The 16,893-nt window shown below is 42.6% G+C and overlaps 1 protein-coding gene across 1 annotated transcript in view; it reads right to left on the bottom strand.

The window, feature by feature from the left end:
* The window catches only part of FRYL (FRY like transcription coactivator), a 321,897-nt gene that overhangs the window by 56,475 nt on the left and 248,529 nt on the right, over positions 1–16,893 (bottom strand). Inside the window, exons 52-54 of the mRNA XM_074951439.1 lie at positions 7,152–7,328; positions 3,329–3,532; positions 991–1,161 (exon numbers count right to left, since the gene is read on the bottom strand). Of these exons, the coding sequence (XP_074807540.1) occupies positions 991–1,161; positions 3,329–3,532; positions 7,152–7,328 (552 nt within the window). The remainder of the gene's footprint in view (positions 1–990; positions 1,162–3,328; positions 3,533–7,151; positions 7,329–16,893) is intronic.

Raw genomic sequence — 16,893 nt, 5'->3', positions numbered from 1 at the left:
TTCCACGAAGACGCAGATCCACTGAGCCAGGATTTACTTTCCTTCACTATAGTGCCCCTCTGTCCCACATCTAGCTTGGTATGGTGGAGAGATTAGTACTGCTCCAAGAATATATAGTCCCCTCACTCCCCATTAACCAAATACTATATTGGGAGAGTTTACTTTTCCATAAGAGCTGACAGAATTTGTTTTTGTTTTTTAGACAAGCAATAAATAATCCAGTGCTTTTCCAATTATAATGGAATTGAAAATGACCCTGGTAATCTTTACTAGACCTAGAAATTACAAAAGGCAGCCTAAAACAAGTCAAGTTCACTTTCCAGTCAAATAAAACCTCCATATATGAAGTTTTCATCTAAAGATATTAGCTACTGTAGAAACAGTAGCAAGTGAACTAGTTTTGTTTTAAAATTAATTTTGTTATCTTAAATCAACCAAGAAACTAAAATACTCACAGATTTCTGGGCGGCTATTAGCTGGAATCTGGCTTACTCCACACAGGCCTTTCCAAAAAAATATACCACTAGAATTCTGAGATCCTTTTTAAAGGCTTATTTGATTGAATCAACTACTAACACAGCTGACCTGAGGTTTTAATCCCAATCCATTGCACCAAATCACATAAACCCAAAGAAAGCAAAAAAGCAAAATGTTTTTAAAAGAAAATATTGCTACAGAAAGATTTTCACCATACCCAGGAAAAGCATCTCTCACACAAGCCTATTGTTATTCTTCACCACAAAATGCTCATTAATAGTACGTCAAGAATATTTTTAACCTGTGGTAAATTTCCTGAGTCCATCATAAGAGATTTTCATTCCCAGGAGAAATTTTATATTCAATAAGAAAGGCCAACAGGTTAAAAATATTGAAGATAAATCAAATAATCAGTTTAACAGATGAAAATTCTGTTGAAAAGAAAGCAAAAGCTGCTATGCAGTGCTAGAAAGAGCCCAAATCAGTCATGCACCAGCCCACATTTCTCCCCACCTCAGGCAGCTGGTTGCTAGAGTTATCTAGAGGCGAAGCCTCCAAACTTGGGGTCTCAGCTCTTATTTGAAGCACCTCTTCTGTTCCCATACTGCTAGTGGAGTCTTGAGACTGCAATAATGAACTTGCACGATCTGATATTGTTTCATCTATGGCAGAATCACTGTTTAACTAAGAGAGAAAAAAAACAAATGTGAAATATTTCAGTGGTTGACTGGAACCATATAAGCTAAAGACAACAAGAAATTAACTGAAGTTTGTTTGAAAATAGTTTGCTTCAACCAAATAAGTATTATTGTTTATCTGCACATCACAAAAAAAACCCCATATATTAATAAAGTACTCTACATCGCCACTCAAACCATTATGTGCATGTCTCCAACATTTAACTTTCCTTCAAAGGGAGTTTAAAGGTCATTTTTGGTACAATTTTATGCCTACAATTAAACACCCATGGCTGGACTGGGTCAGCTGACTTGGGTTGTGTGGCTCAGGTTGTGAGGCTGTAAAACTGTGGTGTAGACATTTGGGCTCAGGCTGGCGCCACGGCGCTAGGTCCCAGGTCCCAGTCAGGTCCCAGATCTCACGCTCCAGCGCATGCCTGAATGTCTACACCACAATTTTATAGCCCTGCAGCCTGAACCATCTGACACGAGCCAGCTGACACAAGCCAACTGCAGGTATTTAAGTGCAGTGTAGACATACTCTATATGAAGAATATAGGGTAATATACAGTTTTAAAATAAAAGTTTTAATTTTTCCTGGTATCTGCAGAACCCATAATCATATTAGAAAAATATTGACATTATCTCCTAAATTCTTTTAATTATCTAAGCTTTTATGTTTCTTGTGAAATAGAAATTTTCTGAAGATCAAAAAAACCAAAAATTTTTCTTTTACCTCAGCTACAGTGATGATAGAGTCTTCCTATTGACATAATGACGCCAAAAAAAGCTAATTTAAATGGGGTGCTAATCAGGATAATTTAGATTGTTCTTTGCTACCTATGAATAGCTATGTTTGATTTCTGGCTCTTTTTACAGCTTTTTTTTTTAAAAAAACATAGTTGATGGTAAAGTGAGTATTTCTGTGCTATCATTTTATGTATACATGATCAATTTAGTGGGGTTTTTTTTATTTGGGATGGGGTAGGGTAGACAATTTTTTGTAATAATGAGAAATCTTGTAATACTTAAATGTTTACTTAGATTAAAATTATTGTAATTTTATTAAAAGAATAAATAAAAATAAAAAGTTGTTTTGATTCCACACCCACTCAATCCTTTGTTTCTCTGCTAAGGATGAAAATTTAGTGCCAATTATGACTGTGGTTTTTGTGATGTGGATACCTGTTCCCAAAACTGTACCAAGACCTTGGAATTTGCACTACCGAACAAAAGGGAGAAGGCTTTATATCCCATTACAAAGTCCCTAAGTTATCCTATCTCCAAAGGTATAGTTTATGTCTTAACCTATTTTCAAAATTTAAAAATGAAAGATGATCTTAGGTGGTATATCAACACCTAATTGCAAGGGAAGAAGACCATAACAGGAAGATCATTCTTTTCCTACAAGAAAAACTACTACTGACAACCAATATTTGTTTTCACATTACAAAATCATCTAGAATATCATCACAGATTTCTCTAGTATGAATATTTAGACCTGCAAATAGCTGCACTGGAGAAAATTTAATTTAATCCTGTGATAATTTATACAAATGAGACATAAATAGGAAGTAGTATTGCATTAGTCTATTTTATATAGTACATAATGAATGAGAATGGAACAGATTAGCAATTTTAAAGGTGGAACACTAATAGAAGTCCCATAAGACCTGTGGCTGTTATTTATTTTTGCACTTTAATTATTTCAGCTTGCAAATGAGGAATCCAAGCTTTCTTTTGTCAAAAACTACAAAAACATAGATCTTGTATTTAAACAAGAATAATCTTTATAATGTTTTTTAAAAATTGTACTATTTAATGAGCATTGACGGAAGAAAGAACACTGCACTGGAACCTCAACAGTAATGTATCTACTGCTGATAGAAGAGCTCTTTTGCTGAGTTGAGACTGTGAACTCACTTCACAGGCTTCAGAAATGCCTCCCCAAAAGCTGAACTGCACTAGTGCAGCTGCATCCAAGGCTTTCTGCAACTATGGGTGGAAGGTTTGAGCAGTATTTGCCTCTAAAAGATGCAGGTGAAGATTTAAGTTTGCAGCTGTCAGTTTTTATAACAATGGCATGAAAAATGTTCTCGTCGATAGACTCATTTAACTAAAGCTTAAATAAACTTGGGTTATAAACTGATTCTTTTCACAGAAGAATGACTTACCATCTGTGATCGGGATAATATCTGACTTGCAGTCAGTGCTGCTTCCTCTTCTGAGGACTCATCAGTATCCTCCTGATTGGTCAAATTCAAGCTGGGTGTGCTACCAGAATACTGACATTCTTGAAGGGATGGTGTGTCTCCCTTGTCAATACTGTCGAGTGAACGCCTACGTACTCCCCAGTTGAAGTTGTCCATACTTTCACCCTGTAAAAAAAATAAAATCAAAAGGAAGTTTATGCTAAATATCTCAAATATATAATAATGAAATGATCACACCAAGACAACACAGAAGACACAGGAATACTGAATGCACTGTGAACAGAGTTTCAATCAGCCCTTCAATTTTATTGTAATTTTAAATATATTAAGTGATGTTTTTACTTTAAAAGATTAAGATATATGGCAAATGATCTGCAATTCGCATAAAATGAAGTACGATTCTCAAATTTCTCTCGGATATCTTGTATTGGGATCTCACTAAATATGTTGTCTACAATCATATCTGTACCAATATTACATGTATCTGACTACAAAGCACAGACTAACACACCACAGACAAAAACAGATTAAACAAGCCACTGCACCAGGCTGCAACTTACCTGCAGCTCCTGGTTAGCAAAAAGGAAAACACACATAATTAGAACGAGGACAAACACTTAAGATACACTATAACCAGGGGAAAAGGTTCTATTATGTATGATTTGCCAACTGTAGAAGACTGATTCAAGCTCTGGAAAAAGCTTTAGTCAAAAAAGCTAAAAAAATTTTAACTTCTCTTTTCATGTAAAATTGGTTATGAGACAAAACACTTAAAACAAGATGTCATGGTACATTTTCCTTGGTGTAACATATAAAACAACTGTTTAAACAAGCAGTGAATGAAATCCTTGAACTTCAACACAGATGAAATCTTAAATTGACTTTAACTGTCCACATTCAGTTGACAAAACATATGAAGTCATAATTATACTCATATTGGAGGAAAACTTTGACATATTTTTAACTAGACATTCTGAAAGATATTAAGTACTTTTCAACATCAATATTTATGAAGAGGACCCTAAACACCAACGTATGGATCCTCCCTTTTCTCATTTTCCAATTGAGATATGAAGGATGGTGTGTGGTTTTGAGCGAAATCTATATTTTAGTCACCATTTTTCCAGTCTAAGTGGACAGGTAAGATCTTTGGCTTCTTCTGGGGCCTTTATCAATCCTTCAATGATATAGCCAATAAGATTCCTTAAGAATGGTTCTCTCAACCAGCCCACAGGTCTAGTCTCCTCAAACTTGACAATACCAATTCCAAAGTTACTCCAGCAACTGGTTGTCTCTCATGGAGATTCAAAATGTTATCAGTATGCAAACATGCATATTTTCCAACTTTTTCTCAGTGATTTTGTTTGCTCCAGAGAAGCGGACAGAGTATTTGCATGCAAACGTAAATGAAGAGATAGGGATTAAAGCACTGAAAACATCCTTAAACTAATCTATTTTTTCCTCAGACTGTTAATATTACTAACATTTAAGTATTAGCAAAAAAGCATGCAGGATATTTTAATATAAATTCTAATATAAATTACTATATTTCCATTATGTCACATATAAAAGTGATGTCCTAAACTTAAAAATTTTGTGTTTTTGTTGGTTAACTCTCCATATCATATATTGGTAACAGGCAGTGCACAATTTGACATAGGGCTGGGTGAACTGGTTGAGCTAGCATAAGAACTGGCTGTACCTCAGCCTGATCTATTAAAATTGACATTGAACCACATTTTGAAGTTCAAGAAAAGCAATACGTATGCGGCCCACAAACCCTTCTGTTTTTTAGATGTTAAAATTGTAGGGCCTGCAGTTGTGGCCACTTTTCTATTGGGTCTTAATGCTTTTGAATCTACCTCTTCTCAACTGTTCACTTATTCTCAGTTAATTTAGGGGATCAGATATAGGACAAAAGGGAAGGCCACAAAATACCAGAGACCTGGTTGGTGTGTGTGGGCATACGTGTACTGGACAAGTAATTTGCCCCGGGGACATGAGAATCAGCAGAAGGGAGAGATGTAAGGCGCTGGAGGCCTCCGGGGAAGGGAGAAGAAATCAGGAAAAAAGAGATCAGGAGCCTGCAAAGAGGGATAGAGAAACCAGGGATGCAAAGAGAGAGCATCTCAAAGTTCAGATGAATATCTAGGCTTTTTTGAACTCATCTGAATCTAAAAACCTTCCAAGGTTCTTAATTAATTTAATATTTTGTAGGTACTATAATAACCAGATGTAACAAGGGTGAATTACAGAGAGTACAGATTTCTTTTTTCACTCCCACTCCCTTCTTTTGGGGGTCAGTTTAAGACCTTTAAATTATGCATACAATTGTGCATACAATGCCTAACACAAAGGGACCACGATCCACAGTTGGGGTCTGGAGGCTCTACCACAATACAAAAAATAAACAAATATGAATTATTATTATTATTACTGTTAACTTTTAAACCTTTTATTACCTAATTTCATTACTTTAACAGAATGAAAAATGTGAAAAAAGAAAACAAATGCACAAAATCAGATACAATATGAATGGCAAAGGTAAGGGCAGCTTTATAAATGTATAAATATATATAAATATAAAACTTGTGTGATAGGGTGTGTGACGGGGCAAGGCCAGATGGCTATAGAAAAGTAGTGGGAGACAGATATATTAGCTCCACGCTAAGCAAATCCCTGGTACCAGGTTAAGTGAAATGGAAGCTGCTCCAGGTCAATTAAGACACCTGGGGCCAATTAAGAACTTTCCAGAAGGCAGGGAGAATGCTAGGTTGATTGGGACACCTGAAGCCAATCAGGGGCTGGCTGAAACTAGTTAAAAGCCTCCCAGTTAGTCAGGTGGGTGTGCATGTAAGGAGCTGTGGAAGGAAGTTGCACTGTTGGAGAGGCTGAGTAGTACACACCATATCAGGCACAAGGAAGGAGGCCCTGAAGTAAGGGTGAAGTGGAGCTTTAGGAAATGAGGGCTGCTGTGGGGGAAATAGCCCAGAGAATTGTACATGTCATGTTTCTAAAAGGTCAGCTACCATAGCGGATACTATTAGGGTCCCTGGGCTGGAGCCCGGAGTAGAGGGTGGGCTTCTCCCCCCCACCTTTGCCCCCTGATTAATCACTGAGACTGGGAGACAACAGAGACTGTGCAAGGAAGGATAATTTCTCCTCACCTCCCTTGCTGGCTTATGATGAAAATGGCTCAGTAGACTGTGACCCTTGTCTCTAGAGAAAGAAGGGTTACGTGGAGGGTCACAGTGAGCCTCTGAGGCTAGCGAAATCCGCCAGGAAACGCGGGACCCACAGAGGCAAGGACAGAGCTTTGTCACAGGTGGGATAGTCTGACAATTCATTGAGATAGTATTCCATTTCAGTATAAACTATTGCTATCTTACTACTTGAAATTCTGGAAATGTAGAAACGCATGAGTACCTAACATTGCGTGCATTCTTAATACGCTATTCCATCGCACCAGACAGCATTCTTACACAGTGGGCAAAGCTTCACAATCTTAATAACAAGATCTTATGCTGTCAAAATTATTATTTCCCTGGCTACAAAACATATTCTTACAGAATAAGTGGGGAGTTAAACCCACCTTCATAAAGACAATTGGGACCTGCATCGGACATTGCAAAATTTGTAGTCAAGGTTTTGTTTTGATGGAAATCAAAATCAGTGAAGTTTTGGGACTGCTGTCCAATCCTTAATATTGTACCAACATAACCCAGCTTTTAAAACATTCTAAAATAGAAACTCCAATTCTAAAAAAGAAAGTCCAGGGTCTCACCTCTGCATCTTCCAGCTCAACATCTAAAAAGTCAAAATCTTTAAAAACTCCAAACTGTTGTTCACTGCTGTTATCTTCCACAGCCACTTCCTCCTCTTGAATTACTTCTTCTGTTGTTGAAATAAGGCTTGTTTGTTGGTCTCCAACTTCCAAGTCTTCATTAGAAGAAAACACAACCTACAGAAATAGATAATAATGGAAATAAACATGGTTTAAATAACGTTAAGAGATAACATACAGGGAAGTCTATGAGATGGAAGATACAGTGTTACTAGAAGCCTTTACTCTTAAACTATACAATATGTAATTCTCCTGGCAATGCATATAATTAACTGGGAATTTGAAAGATGCAATAAGGGGAGAAGAAATCTCCAGGATTTAATTTCTGGAACCAGGAGATAAACAGATATTTAAGGCCAGAAGAAACTATTATGATGATCTAATTTGACCTGCATAACACAGGCTACAGTGTTTCACTCATTAATTCCTGTAGTAAGCTCAATAACTTCCGCTGAAACTAGAGCATATCTTTTAGAAAGACACCGTATTTTGATTTAAGTGATGAAGAATCCATAAAAGATGGTTACTTATGTGCATTGCAACTGTTATTCTTCACAATGTGGGTGCAGACACGTATTTCTCTCAGGTGTGCACGTGCCTAGGGCACTGAAGCCAGAGAACTTTGCTTAGCAGTACCTGTCATGGTGGCACTTGCAACCTGTGGCCCTTGTAGCCCCTCCTGTGGCTATGTAAGGGTAGTGCCACCCTGACCCCCTCTCAGCTCCTTCTAAGACTGGAGATTCCAATGCAGAGGGGACCGAGTGCAGGACGTGGAATACACATCTGCACCGACATCTCGAAGAGCAACAGTTACAATACAGGTAACAGTCTTTTCTTGAGTGGTTGCAGATGTGCTTTCCACTCAGGCAACTCACAAGCAAGTTCTGATAGGTACTACAGTTCGGAGTCTGCATAAACAGTGACTGCACAACTGTTCTCCCAAAGCTTGCACCTGACCTAGATGTTGCAGTAATAGCGTAATGTTTGGTAAAAGTATGCACAGAAGACAATGTAGTAGTCCTGCAAATGTCCAATACTAAAACATCTCTGAGAAATGCGACCAACATTGCTTGGGCTCTTGTTGAATAAGCCCATAATGTTTGTGGGGACATAGTCTGAGCTACTCCATGAACTGTGATAATACAGGAAGTTACCCACTTGGAAATTGTCTGTATGGAAACCAACAGACCTTTCATGAAATTCTATTAGGAGACAAAAAGTCGAGGTGATGAATGAAATGGTTGAGTCCTTTCCAGACAGAACACCAAGCACTGCCTTACGTCTAACGTATGGAAATGCTCCTCATCTACATATGAGTGCAGCTTAGGAAAGAATATAGACAAGTAAATACCTTGGACAAAAACTCTGGATGTTGACTTAAGGACATTGTGTCTTTGAACTAAGTATATGAAGGTTCTGCCTTTAAGATTTGTAATTTGTGGACTCTTCTTGTTATAGCAACAAGAAAGGCTGTCTTTTTGGGAGAGGAAAAGACAATGGACAAGTTGCTATTGGCTCAAACAGAAGACCTAGGAGGGTGGCTCGTACTGTACTAAGGTCCCACAATGGGACCATTTCCTTCACAGGTGGACAATACCTTTCAGAAATCTCATTACCATGGAGTTTAAGAAAATCACCTTTCCTTGGATCACAGGATGGAATGCCGAGATTGACGCCATGTAAACCCTCAATGAGCTAAGAGCCAGATCCAAGGACTTCCAATGTAACAGGTAGTCCTGAAGACCAGCAATGTCCTGAAGACCAATGTCCAGGTTGGACATTGATCAAACTGAAAAAAGCTTCCATTCAGCCAAATAAGTAGACCTAGTAGATGGTTTTCTATTATTAAGCAGGATCCTCTGAACTGCTTCTGAGCAGTGCCTTTCCTCCTCATCGAGCCACGTACACCATGAAGTGCAGATTGCTCAGTGCCAGATGAACAATCTGGCCATGGTGCTGAGGCAGCAGGTTGGAAAGGAAAAGAAGAGATTTGGGAGGCTGAACAGACAGACTGAGAAGTTCAGAGAATCAACATTGCTTTGGCCAAGCTGATGCAGTAAGTATAAGTTTGGCACAGTCCAACTTCACTTTGAGAATAACCTGAGAGATAAGAGGGATGAGGGAAAGGCATACATCAGGTATGTTCCCCAGTTCAGATGGAAAGCATTGGTTAGAGAACTTGGACTCAGTCCCACTCAGGAACAAAACTGACGGCACTTCTTGTCCTTTGTTGCAAATAGGTCGAGCAACAGGATGTTCCATTCCCTGAAAATGGACCTCATTATGCTGCTTTTTTTAGACAACTTGTCGCTGTCCATGGAAGTCCTGCTGAGATGGACGGCCAACTGGTTTGGGAGCCCAGTAAGTGTACTGCTAGGGTATGATGTCTTCCTTGATGCAAAAAAGTGCCAAAACTTTATTGCTCCCTTACAAATCTGATGGAAGTGGACTCCAACCTGCTTGTTCATATAATACATTGCAGTGGTTTGTCGATCAGTATGTGAACTGCTGCTCCCCTGATCTGATCCTGGAAGACACACCATGCACTGTAAATGGCTCAAAACTCCAGTAAGTTGATATGAGATGAGGCTTCCTGCTCTGACCCCAAAACCTGAACCTTTAATGTTCTTAGCCTTGGTCTACACTATGAGTTTAGGTTGAATTTAGCAGTATTCGGTCGATTTAACCCTGCACACGACCAAGCTTGTTTTGTCGACTTAAAGGGCTCTTAAAATCGATTTCTGTACTCTTCCCCGGCGAGGGGAGTAGCGCTAAAATCAACCTTGCTGGGTCGAATTTGGGGTAGTGTGGACACAATTCGACTGTATTGGCCTCCGGGAGCTATCCCAGAGTGCTCCATTGTGACCGCTCTGGTCAGCGCTCTCAACTCAGATGCACTGGCCAGACAGACAGGAAAAGCCCCGGGAACTTTTGAATTTCATTTCCTGTTTGGCCAGCATGGTGAGCTGATCAGCACAGATGACCATGGAATCCCAGAATCGCAAAAGAGCTCCAGCATGAACCCAATGGGAGGTACTGGATCTGATCGCTGTATGGGGAGAAGAATCCGTGCAGGCAGAACTCCGTTCCAAAAGACGAAATGCCAGTATATTTGCCAAAATCTCCAAGGGCATGATGGACAGAGGCTACAACAGGGAAACACAGCAGTGTCACGTGAAAGTTAAGGAGCTGAGGCAAGCCAACCAAAAAACAAAGGATGCAAACGGTCGCTCTGGGTCAGAGCCGCATACATGCGCTTCTATGAGGAGCTGCATGCAATTCTAGTGAGAGCGCCTACCACTACCTCACCACTGTCCACGGACACCTGCAAGGGGGGAGTCTCATGCAGCAGGGATGAGGATTGTGTGGATGAGGAAGATGAGGAGGAGGTGGTGGTGGTTGAGGACAGCGCACAGCAGGCAAGCGGAGAATCCCTTCTCCCTGGCACCCAGAAACTGTTCATCACCCTGGATGCAACCAACCCTGCCAAGGCGGGCTCCCGGACCATGAAGCCGGAGAAGGTACCTTTGGTGAGTGTACCTTTGTAAATATAATACAGGGTTTAAAAGCAAATGTGTTTAATGATTAATTGCTGTGAAGACTTGGGATGCATTCACGGCTAGTATAGCTACTGGAAAAGTCTGTTAATGTGTCTGGGGATGGAGCGGAAATTCTCCAGCGACATCTCCATGAAGCTCCCCTGGAGGTACTCTAAAAGCCTTTCAGAAGGTTTCTGGGGAGGTCAGCCTTATTCTGTCCTCCATGGTAGGATACTTTTACCATGCCAAGCCAGTAGCAATTAGTCTGGAATCATTGCAGAACAAAGCATTGCAGCAAATGGGCCCGGGCTTTGGTGCCATTCAAGCAACATTCATTCTTTATCTCTTTGTGCTGGCCTCAGGAGAGTGATGTCATTCATGGACACCTGGTTCAAATATGGGATATTTGTTTAAGGGGACATTCAGAGGTGCCCGTTCCTGCTGGGCTGTTTACCTTTGGCTGAAAAGAAGTCATCCCCGCTGTTAGACATGCGGTGGGGGGAGGCCCGTTCATGCTGAGCTGTTCGCATTCGGCTGACAGGGATCTTCCCTGATACTAGCCATGCGGGTTGGGGGGGCAGGGGTGAAGCGATCATCCCAGAGAATTGGGTGGGGGAATGGGGGGGGGGTTGTGTTGTATTGTGCTGCACATTCACCCTAAAATCACAGCCCCTCCTTTTAAATGGCCAACCCAACAGGCTTTGATTGGTATGGGACAGGAGGGTGCTGCTGTTTGAAACCGTTCCCACATGTTATGAAGGTTAAAGGAGCCGAAACCCTTTGCCTTACCGTGGCTGCCTGCAAGCCAAAGTCTGTTGCCCAGCTGAGCGTGTGTGATGTCTCACACCAAACTGGCAGGCACTCAATATAAGAGGCAAAATGTGACCTTGTACCAAAAGGACATGTGCTACGTAATGTGAATCGCTTGATTCAGTGTGAAATAGTCTTCCGTTCTCCAAAATGTATCTTTTTAAATACTACTCTCCCTTTTTTTCCTCCCGCAGCTGCAAATGTTTCTACGCTCCCCCATCATCTCTGTCCCAGAGGCTAGCGCAGATCAGAAGGTGAAAAAACCCACACTCGCGATGAAGTGTTCTCAGAGCTCATGCAGTCCTCCCGCACTGAAAGAGCTCAGCAGAATACGTGGAGGCAAACAATGGCAGAGACCAGGAAAGCATTAAATGAACAGGATGAGAGGAGGGAGGAGCGCAATGAGAGGAGACAGGATGCAATGCTGAGGCTAATGGGGAAGCAAAGTGACATGCTCAGGTGTCTGGTGGAGCTGCAGGAAAGGAAGCAGGAGCACAGACCGCCGCTGCAGCCCCTGTATAACCGCCTGCCCTTCTCCCCAAGTTCCATATCCTCCTCACCCAGGTGCCCAAGAACATGGGGGTGGGAGGGGAGGGCTACGGGCACCCAGCCACTCCACCCCAGAGGATTGCCCAAGCAACAGAAGGCTGGCATTCAATAAGTTTTGAACTGTAGTGTGGCCTTGTCCTTCCCTCCTCCCCTCATCCACCACCCCACCCAGTGCTTCCCTCCTCACGCACCCCTCCCGGGCTACCTTGTGAGTTTTCCACCTATTTGTGTGATGAATTAATAAAAAATACATGATTTTGAAACAATAATGATTTTATTGCCTCTGAAAGCGGTGATCCAAGGGGGGAGGTCGGTTGGCTTACAAGGAAGTAGAATCAACCAAGAGGGCAGGTTTTCATCAAAGAGAAAAACAGAACTGTCACACCTGGCCAGTCATGAAACTGGTTTTCAAAGCTTCTCTGATGCGCAGGGCACCCAGCTGTGCTCTTCTAAATCTCCCTGGTGTGTGGCTGCGTGTAATCGGCCGCCAGGCGATTTGCCTCAACCTCCCACCCTGCCATAAACGTCTCCCCCTTACTCTCAAAGATACTGTGGAACACGCAGCAAGCAGCAATAACAATGGGAATACTGGTTTCACTGAGGTCTAACCAAGTCAGTAAACTGCACCAGCGAGCTTTTAAACATCCAAATGCACATTCTACCACCATTCTGCACTTGCTCAGCCTATAGTTGAACTGCTCCTTACTACTGTCCAGGGTGCCTGTGTATGGCTTCATGAGCCATGGCATTAAGGGGAAGGCTGGGTCCCGAAGGATAACTATAGGCATTTCAACATCCCCAGTGGTAATTTTCTGGTCTGGGAAGGAAGTTCCTTCCTGTAGCAGTTCAAACAGATCAGAGTTCCTGAAGATGCGAGCATCATGCACCTTTCCAGGCCATCCCATGTTGATGTCAGTGAAACGTCCCTTGTGATCCACCAGTGCTTGCAGCACCATTGAAAAGTATACCTTGCAGTTTATGTATTGGCTGCCAAGGTGGTCCAGTCCCAAGATAGGGATATGCGTTCTGTCTATCGCCCCACCATAGTTAGGGAACCCCATTGCAGCAAAGCCATCCACTATGACCTGCACATTTCCCAGAGTCACTACCCTTGAGAGCAGCAGCTCAGTGATTGCATTGGCTACTTGGATCACATCAGCCCCCACAGTAGGTTTACCCACTCCAAATTGATTCCCGACTGACTGGTAGCTGTCTGGAGTTGCAAGCTTCCAGAGGGCAATTGCCACTCGCTTCTCAACTCTGAGGGCTGCTCTCATCTTGGTATTCTTGTGCTTCAGGGCAGGGGAAAGCAAGTCACAAAGTTCCATGAAAGTACCCTTACGCATGCAAAAGTTTCGCAGCCACTGGGAATCATCCCAGACCTGCAACACTATGCGGTCCCACCAGTCTGTGCTTGTTTCCCGGGCCCAGAATCAGTGTTCCACGACATGAATCTGCCCCATTACTACCATGATCTCCAAACTGCCAGGGCCAGTGCTTTGAGAGAAGTCTGTGTCCACGTCCTCATCACTATCATGATCGCGTTGTCGTCGCCTCTTCGCCTGCTTTTGCAGGTTCTGCACATACTGCAGGATAATGTGTGAGGTGTTTGCAATGTTCACAACAGCAGCGGTGATCTGAGTGGACTCGATGCTTGCCATGGTATGGCATCTGCAGGAGAGCAGAGTTGCAGCGGAAGCGGTGGATGACGACGGATGCCACGAGAATAGATATTTATACAGAATGACGAGAGGACCTGTGAGGTGGATTCATGGCACCAGGAGAGCAGAGTTGCAGCGGAAGCAGTGGAGGACGATGGTTAGCACCGTGCACATTTCCCGAGGAAGAACACAAGTATCCTGGAGCACACAACAGACAACATGGAGAAATTCGCTATTGAGACAAGAGCAACAGAGCAGAGTTGTAGTGGAAGTGGTGGATAATGATGATGGTTAGCAGTCCTACTGCACTGTCTGCTGACAGCAGTATAGCGTCTGCACGGAAAAAAGGCACAAAACAATTGTCTGCCATTGCTTTCACGGAGGGAGGGGCAACTGACAACATGTACCCAAAACCACCCGCGACAATGTTTTTGCCCCATCAGGCATTGGGAGCTCAACCCAGAATTCCAATGGGCAGCGGAGACTGTGGGATAGCTACCCACAGTGCAATGCTCCGAAAGTCGATGTTAGCCACGGTACTGCGGACGCACTCCGCCGACTTAATGCACTTAGTGTGGACATACGCAATCGACTGTACAAAATCGATTTCTAAAAATTGACTTCTATAAGATAGACTTAATTTCGTAGTGTAGACATACCCTTAGATGTGCTCCTTAACCTAGTGTGGAGGCATCAGTCACCAAAGTGGACGATGGGCAAAGGGAACACTCTAACATACATTATTCTGTTCTGCCCACCACTGTAGAAAGTCCAGAATCTCTGGAGGCAATTGGACAAGCCTGTGACTTGCAGCTAGGGGGACAGACCAACTTCAACCACGCCTGAAGAGGATGATGATGCAATCTTGCATGCTGAATCACATAAATGCATTCAGCCACATGTCCTAGTATCTTTGTGCATACGCAGACCATGGTCAAAGAATGAGACTGGAGATCCAGATAAAGGCACCAAATTGGAATTGCTTGTGTGAGAGAAAGACCTTTGAATTCATAGACGTGAGAAGGGGAACAAAGAACTTGATTTTTTTAGATGGAGTCAATATCTACTTTATTTTGTTGAAAAATCACCCCCAGTTGATCAAAGCGGTCCAGTGTGAACTGGACATGACTAAGGACTTGTTCTTTAGATCTGCTTCTCACCAGCCAATCATATAGGTACAGGAAGACACGAATTCCCCTCCTTCTGACATGGGCTGCTACTGCCTTCATGCATTTGGTAAAGACATGTGGGGCTGATGACAGGCCAAAGGGAAGAAACATGTACTGATAGTGTTGATTGACTACAAGGAATCTCAAGAACTTCCCATAGCCTGGGAAAATCGCCACAGGGAAACAGGCATCCTGAAGATTGAGAACAACAAACCAGCCATTGTAATTTCAGGCGGGAAGAATAGTAACCATGAGAAATTTGCTGAGACTGCTGAGATTGAGGATCCATCTCACCCTCTACCTTGGACTTGGGGATCGGGAAGTACCAAGAGTAGAATCCCTCTCCCTGATGAAGAGGAGGGGCCTCCTCTATAGCTCCTAGAGCATACAAAGGCCAAACCTCCGAAGAACCTGCATCATCCTCCTCTTCAAGCATGGTTGAAGTTGGTCTGTCCTCCTACCTGCAAGTCACAGGCTTGTCCAATTGCCTCCAGAGATTCTCGACTTTCTACAATGGTGGGCAGAACAGAAGGCTCATGAGAGGAGTCCTTGAAAAGGGATAGGTAGGGAAGTAGAATTGGGGGGATAGACAGAAACTGTATGGTGTAACCTAATCCCACAGTGCTTAGGACCCATCTGTCCATAGTTATTGTTTCCCAAGAACTGTAGAAGTGAGACAGTCTATCTCCGGACTGATGAGACAGGTTTGAAACGTTCACAAGTGGTATGCTGTTCTTGATATAAAAGTCAAATAGGTTGCTCCTCCCTGAAGATGGAGGAGAGGCTGATTGAGTAAAAGTAGAGCCAGAAGATCTTTGCCTCTTTAATTTATGTCCATTTCCAGAGAAACTTTGCTACCTAGCAGGGTAGGACAACTGATGAAAGTATCGCTTAGAGAAATATTGCTGGTGATGTTGTTGACCTGCAAAATGACATTCTTATGGCCTGGGCGTAAACACTGAAAGACCATAAAGTAGATCTGTAGTCCTTAAAAGAATGTGAAGTCTAGACAGTTTTCTCAGAAAACAAAAACTGACTGAACGATAAGTTCTCTATTGCCTGTTGAACTTCAAGAACTATGCTAGAGTTCTATAGCCTCGAGGCCCTTATCATCACAGCTGAAACCACAGATTTACATGAAACATCTGCCATATCCAGTGCTGACTTTAAAGACATCCTGGCCACCAAATGTCCCTCTGTAATAAATGACTCAAACTCTTCCCTGGAGATTCACGGAACTTATCCATAAATTTGGACATGGAGTCCTAATTTATAAAGTCTTATTTAGACAATAATGCTTGCTGGTTGGCAATGTGGATTTGCAATGATCAGGTTGAATACACTTTTCTCCCCATCAAATCTAACCGTTTAGACTCTGTCTTTAGTAGATTTATACCTCCCCGCCAGACTCTCTTAGTTTCTGCAGTCACAACCAGGGAATTAGGAGGTGAATGCAAGAAAAACCACTCAAAAAAACACTCCCTTGCATGAGGACGTTGTCAGGATGGGTCGTGGGCAGACTGTGTGCTCTGGTTAGCTACTAAGTTGCAATCAGGAGTCGAGTAGCAGGGCTGAGGGGGAGCTGGGTCACAATGCCAGGAAGTCTGGGTCAGGCACCAAGTTGCAGGCGAATAGCAGAGTTGGGGTGAACTGGGTCAGGATATCAGGAAGTCAGGATCAGGTGCCAGGGTATAGACAGCAAGCAAATAGTTGAGGACCAACCGGAGTCAGAAGCCAGAGTCTAGGGTCGACAGCAACAAGGTCTGGAATGGAGGCAGGCAGGCAGGCAGTGTTGTTGCTCAGACAGATCCCCATGATGGGTTTCTGGTTTAAATACTAGCATCAGCCAATCAGTGGGATGTGAGTGGAAGCCATTCAGGCCCTGCTGGGCAGTACTTTCTGCAAAGCCTAGCTCAACAGCGTCTTCCAGGGGAAACCCTAGTGTAAGTTTCCA

The sequence above is a fragment of the Natator depressus genome, chromosome 4, assembly GCF_965152275.1.
Source record: "Natator depressus isolate rNatDep1 chromosome 4, rNatDep2.hap1, whole genome shotgun sequence".
Lineage (NCBI taxonomy): Eukaryota > Metazoa > Chordata > Testudines > Cheloniidae > Natator > Natator depressus.
The sequence above is the reverse complement of the archived record's forward strand: the minus strand, read 5'-3'. Positions and strand labels throughout refer to the sequence as shown.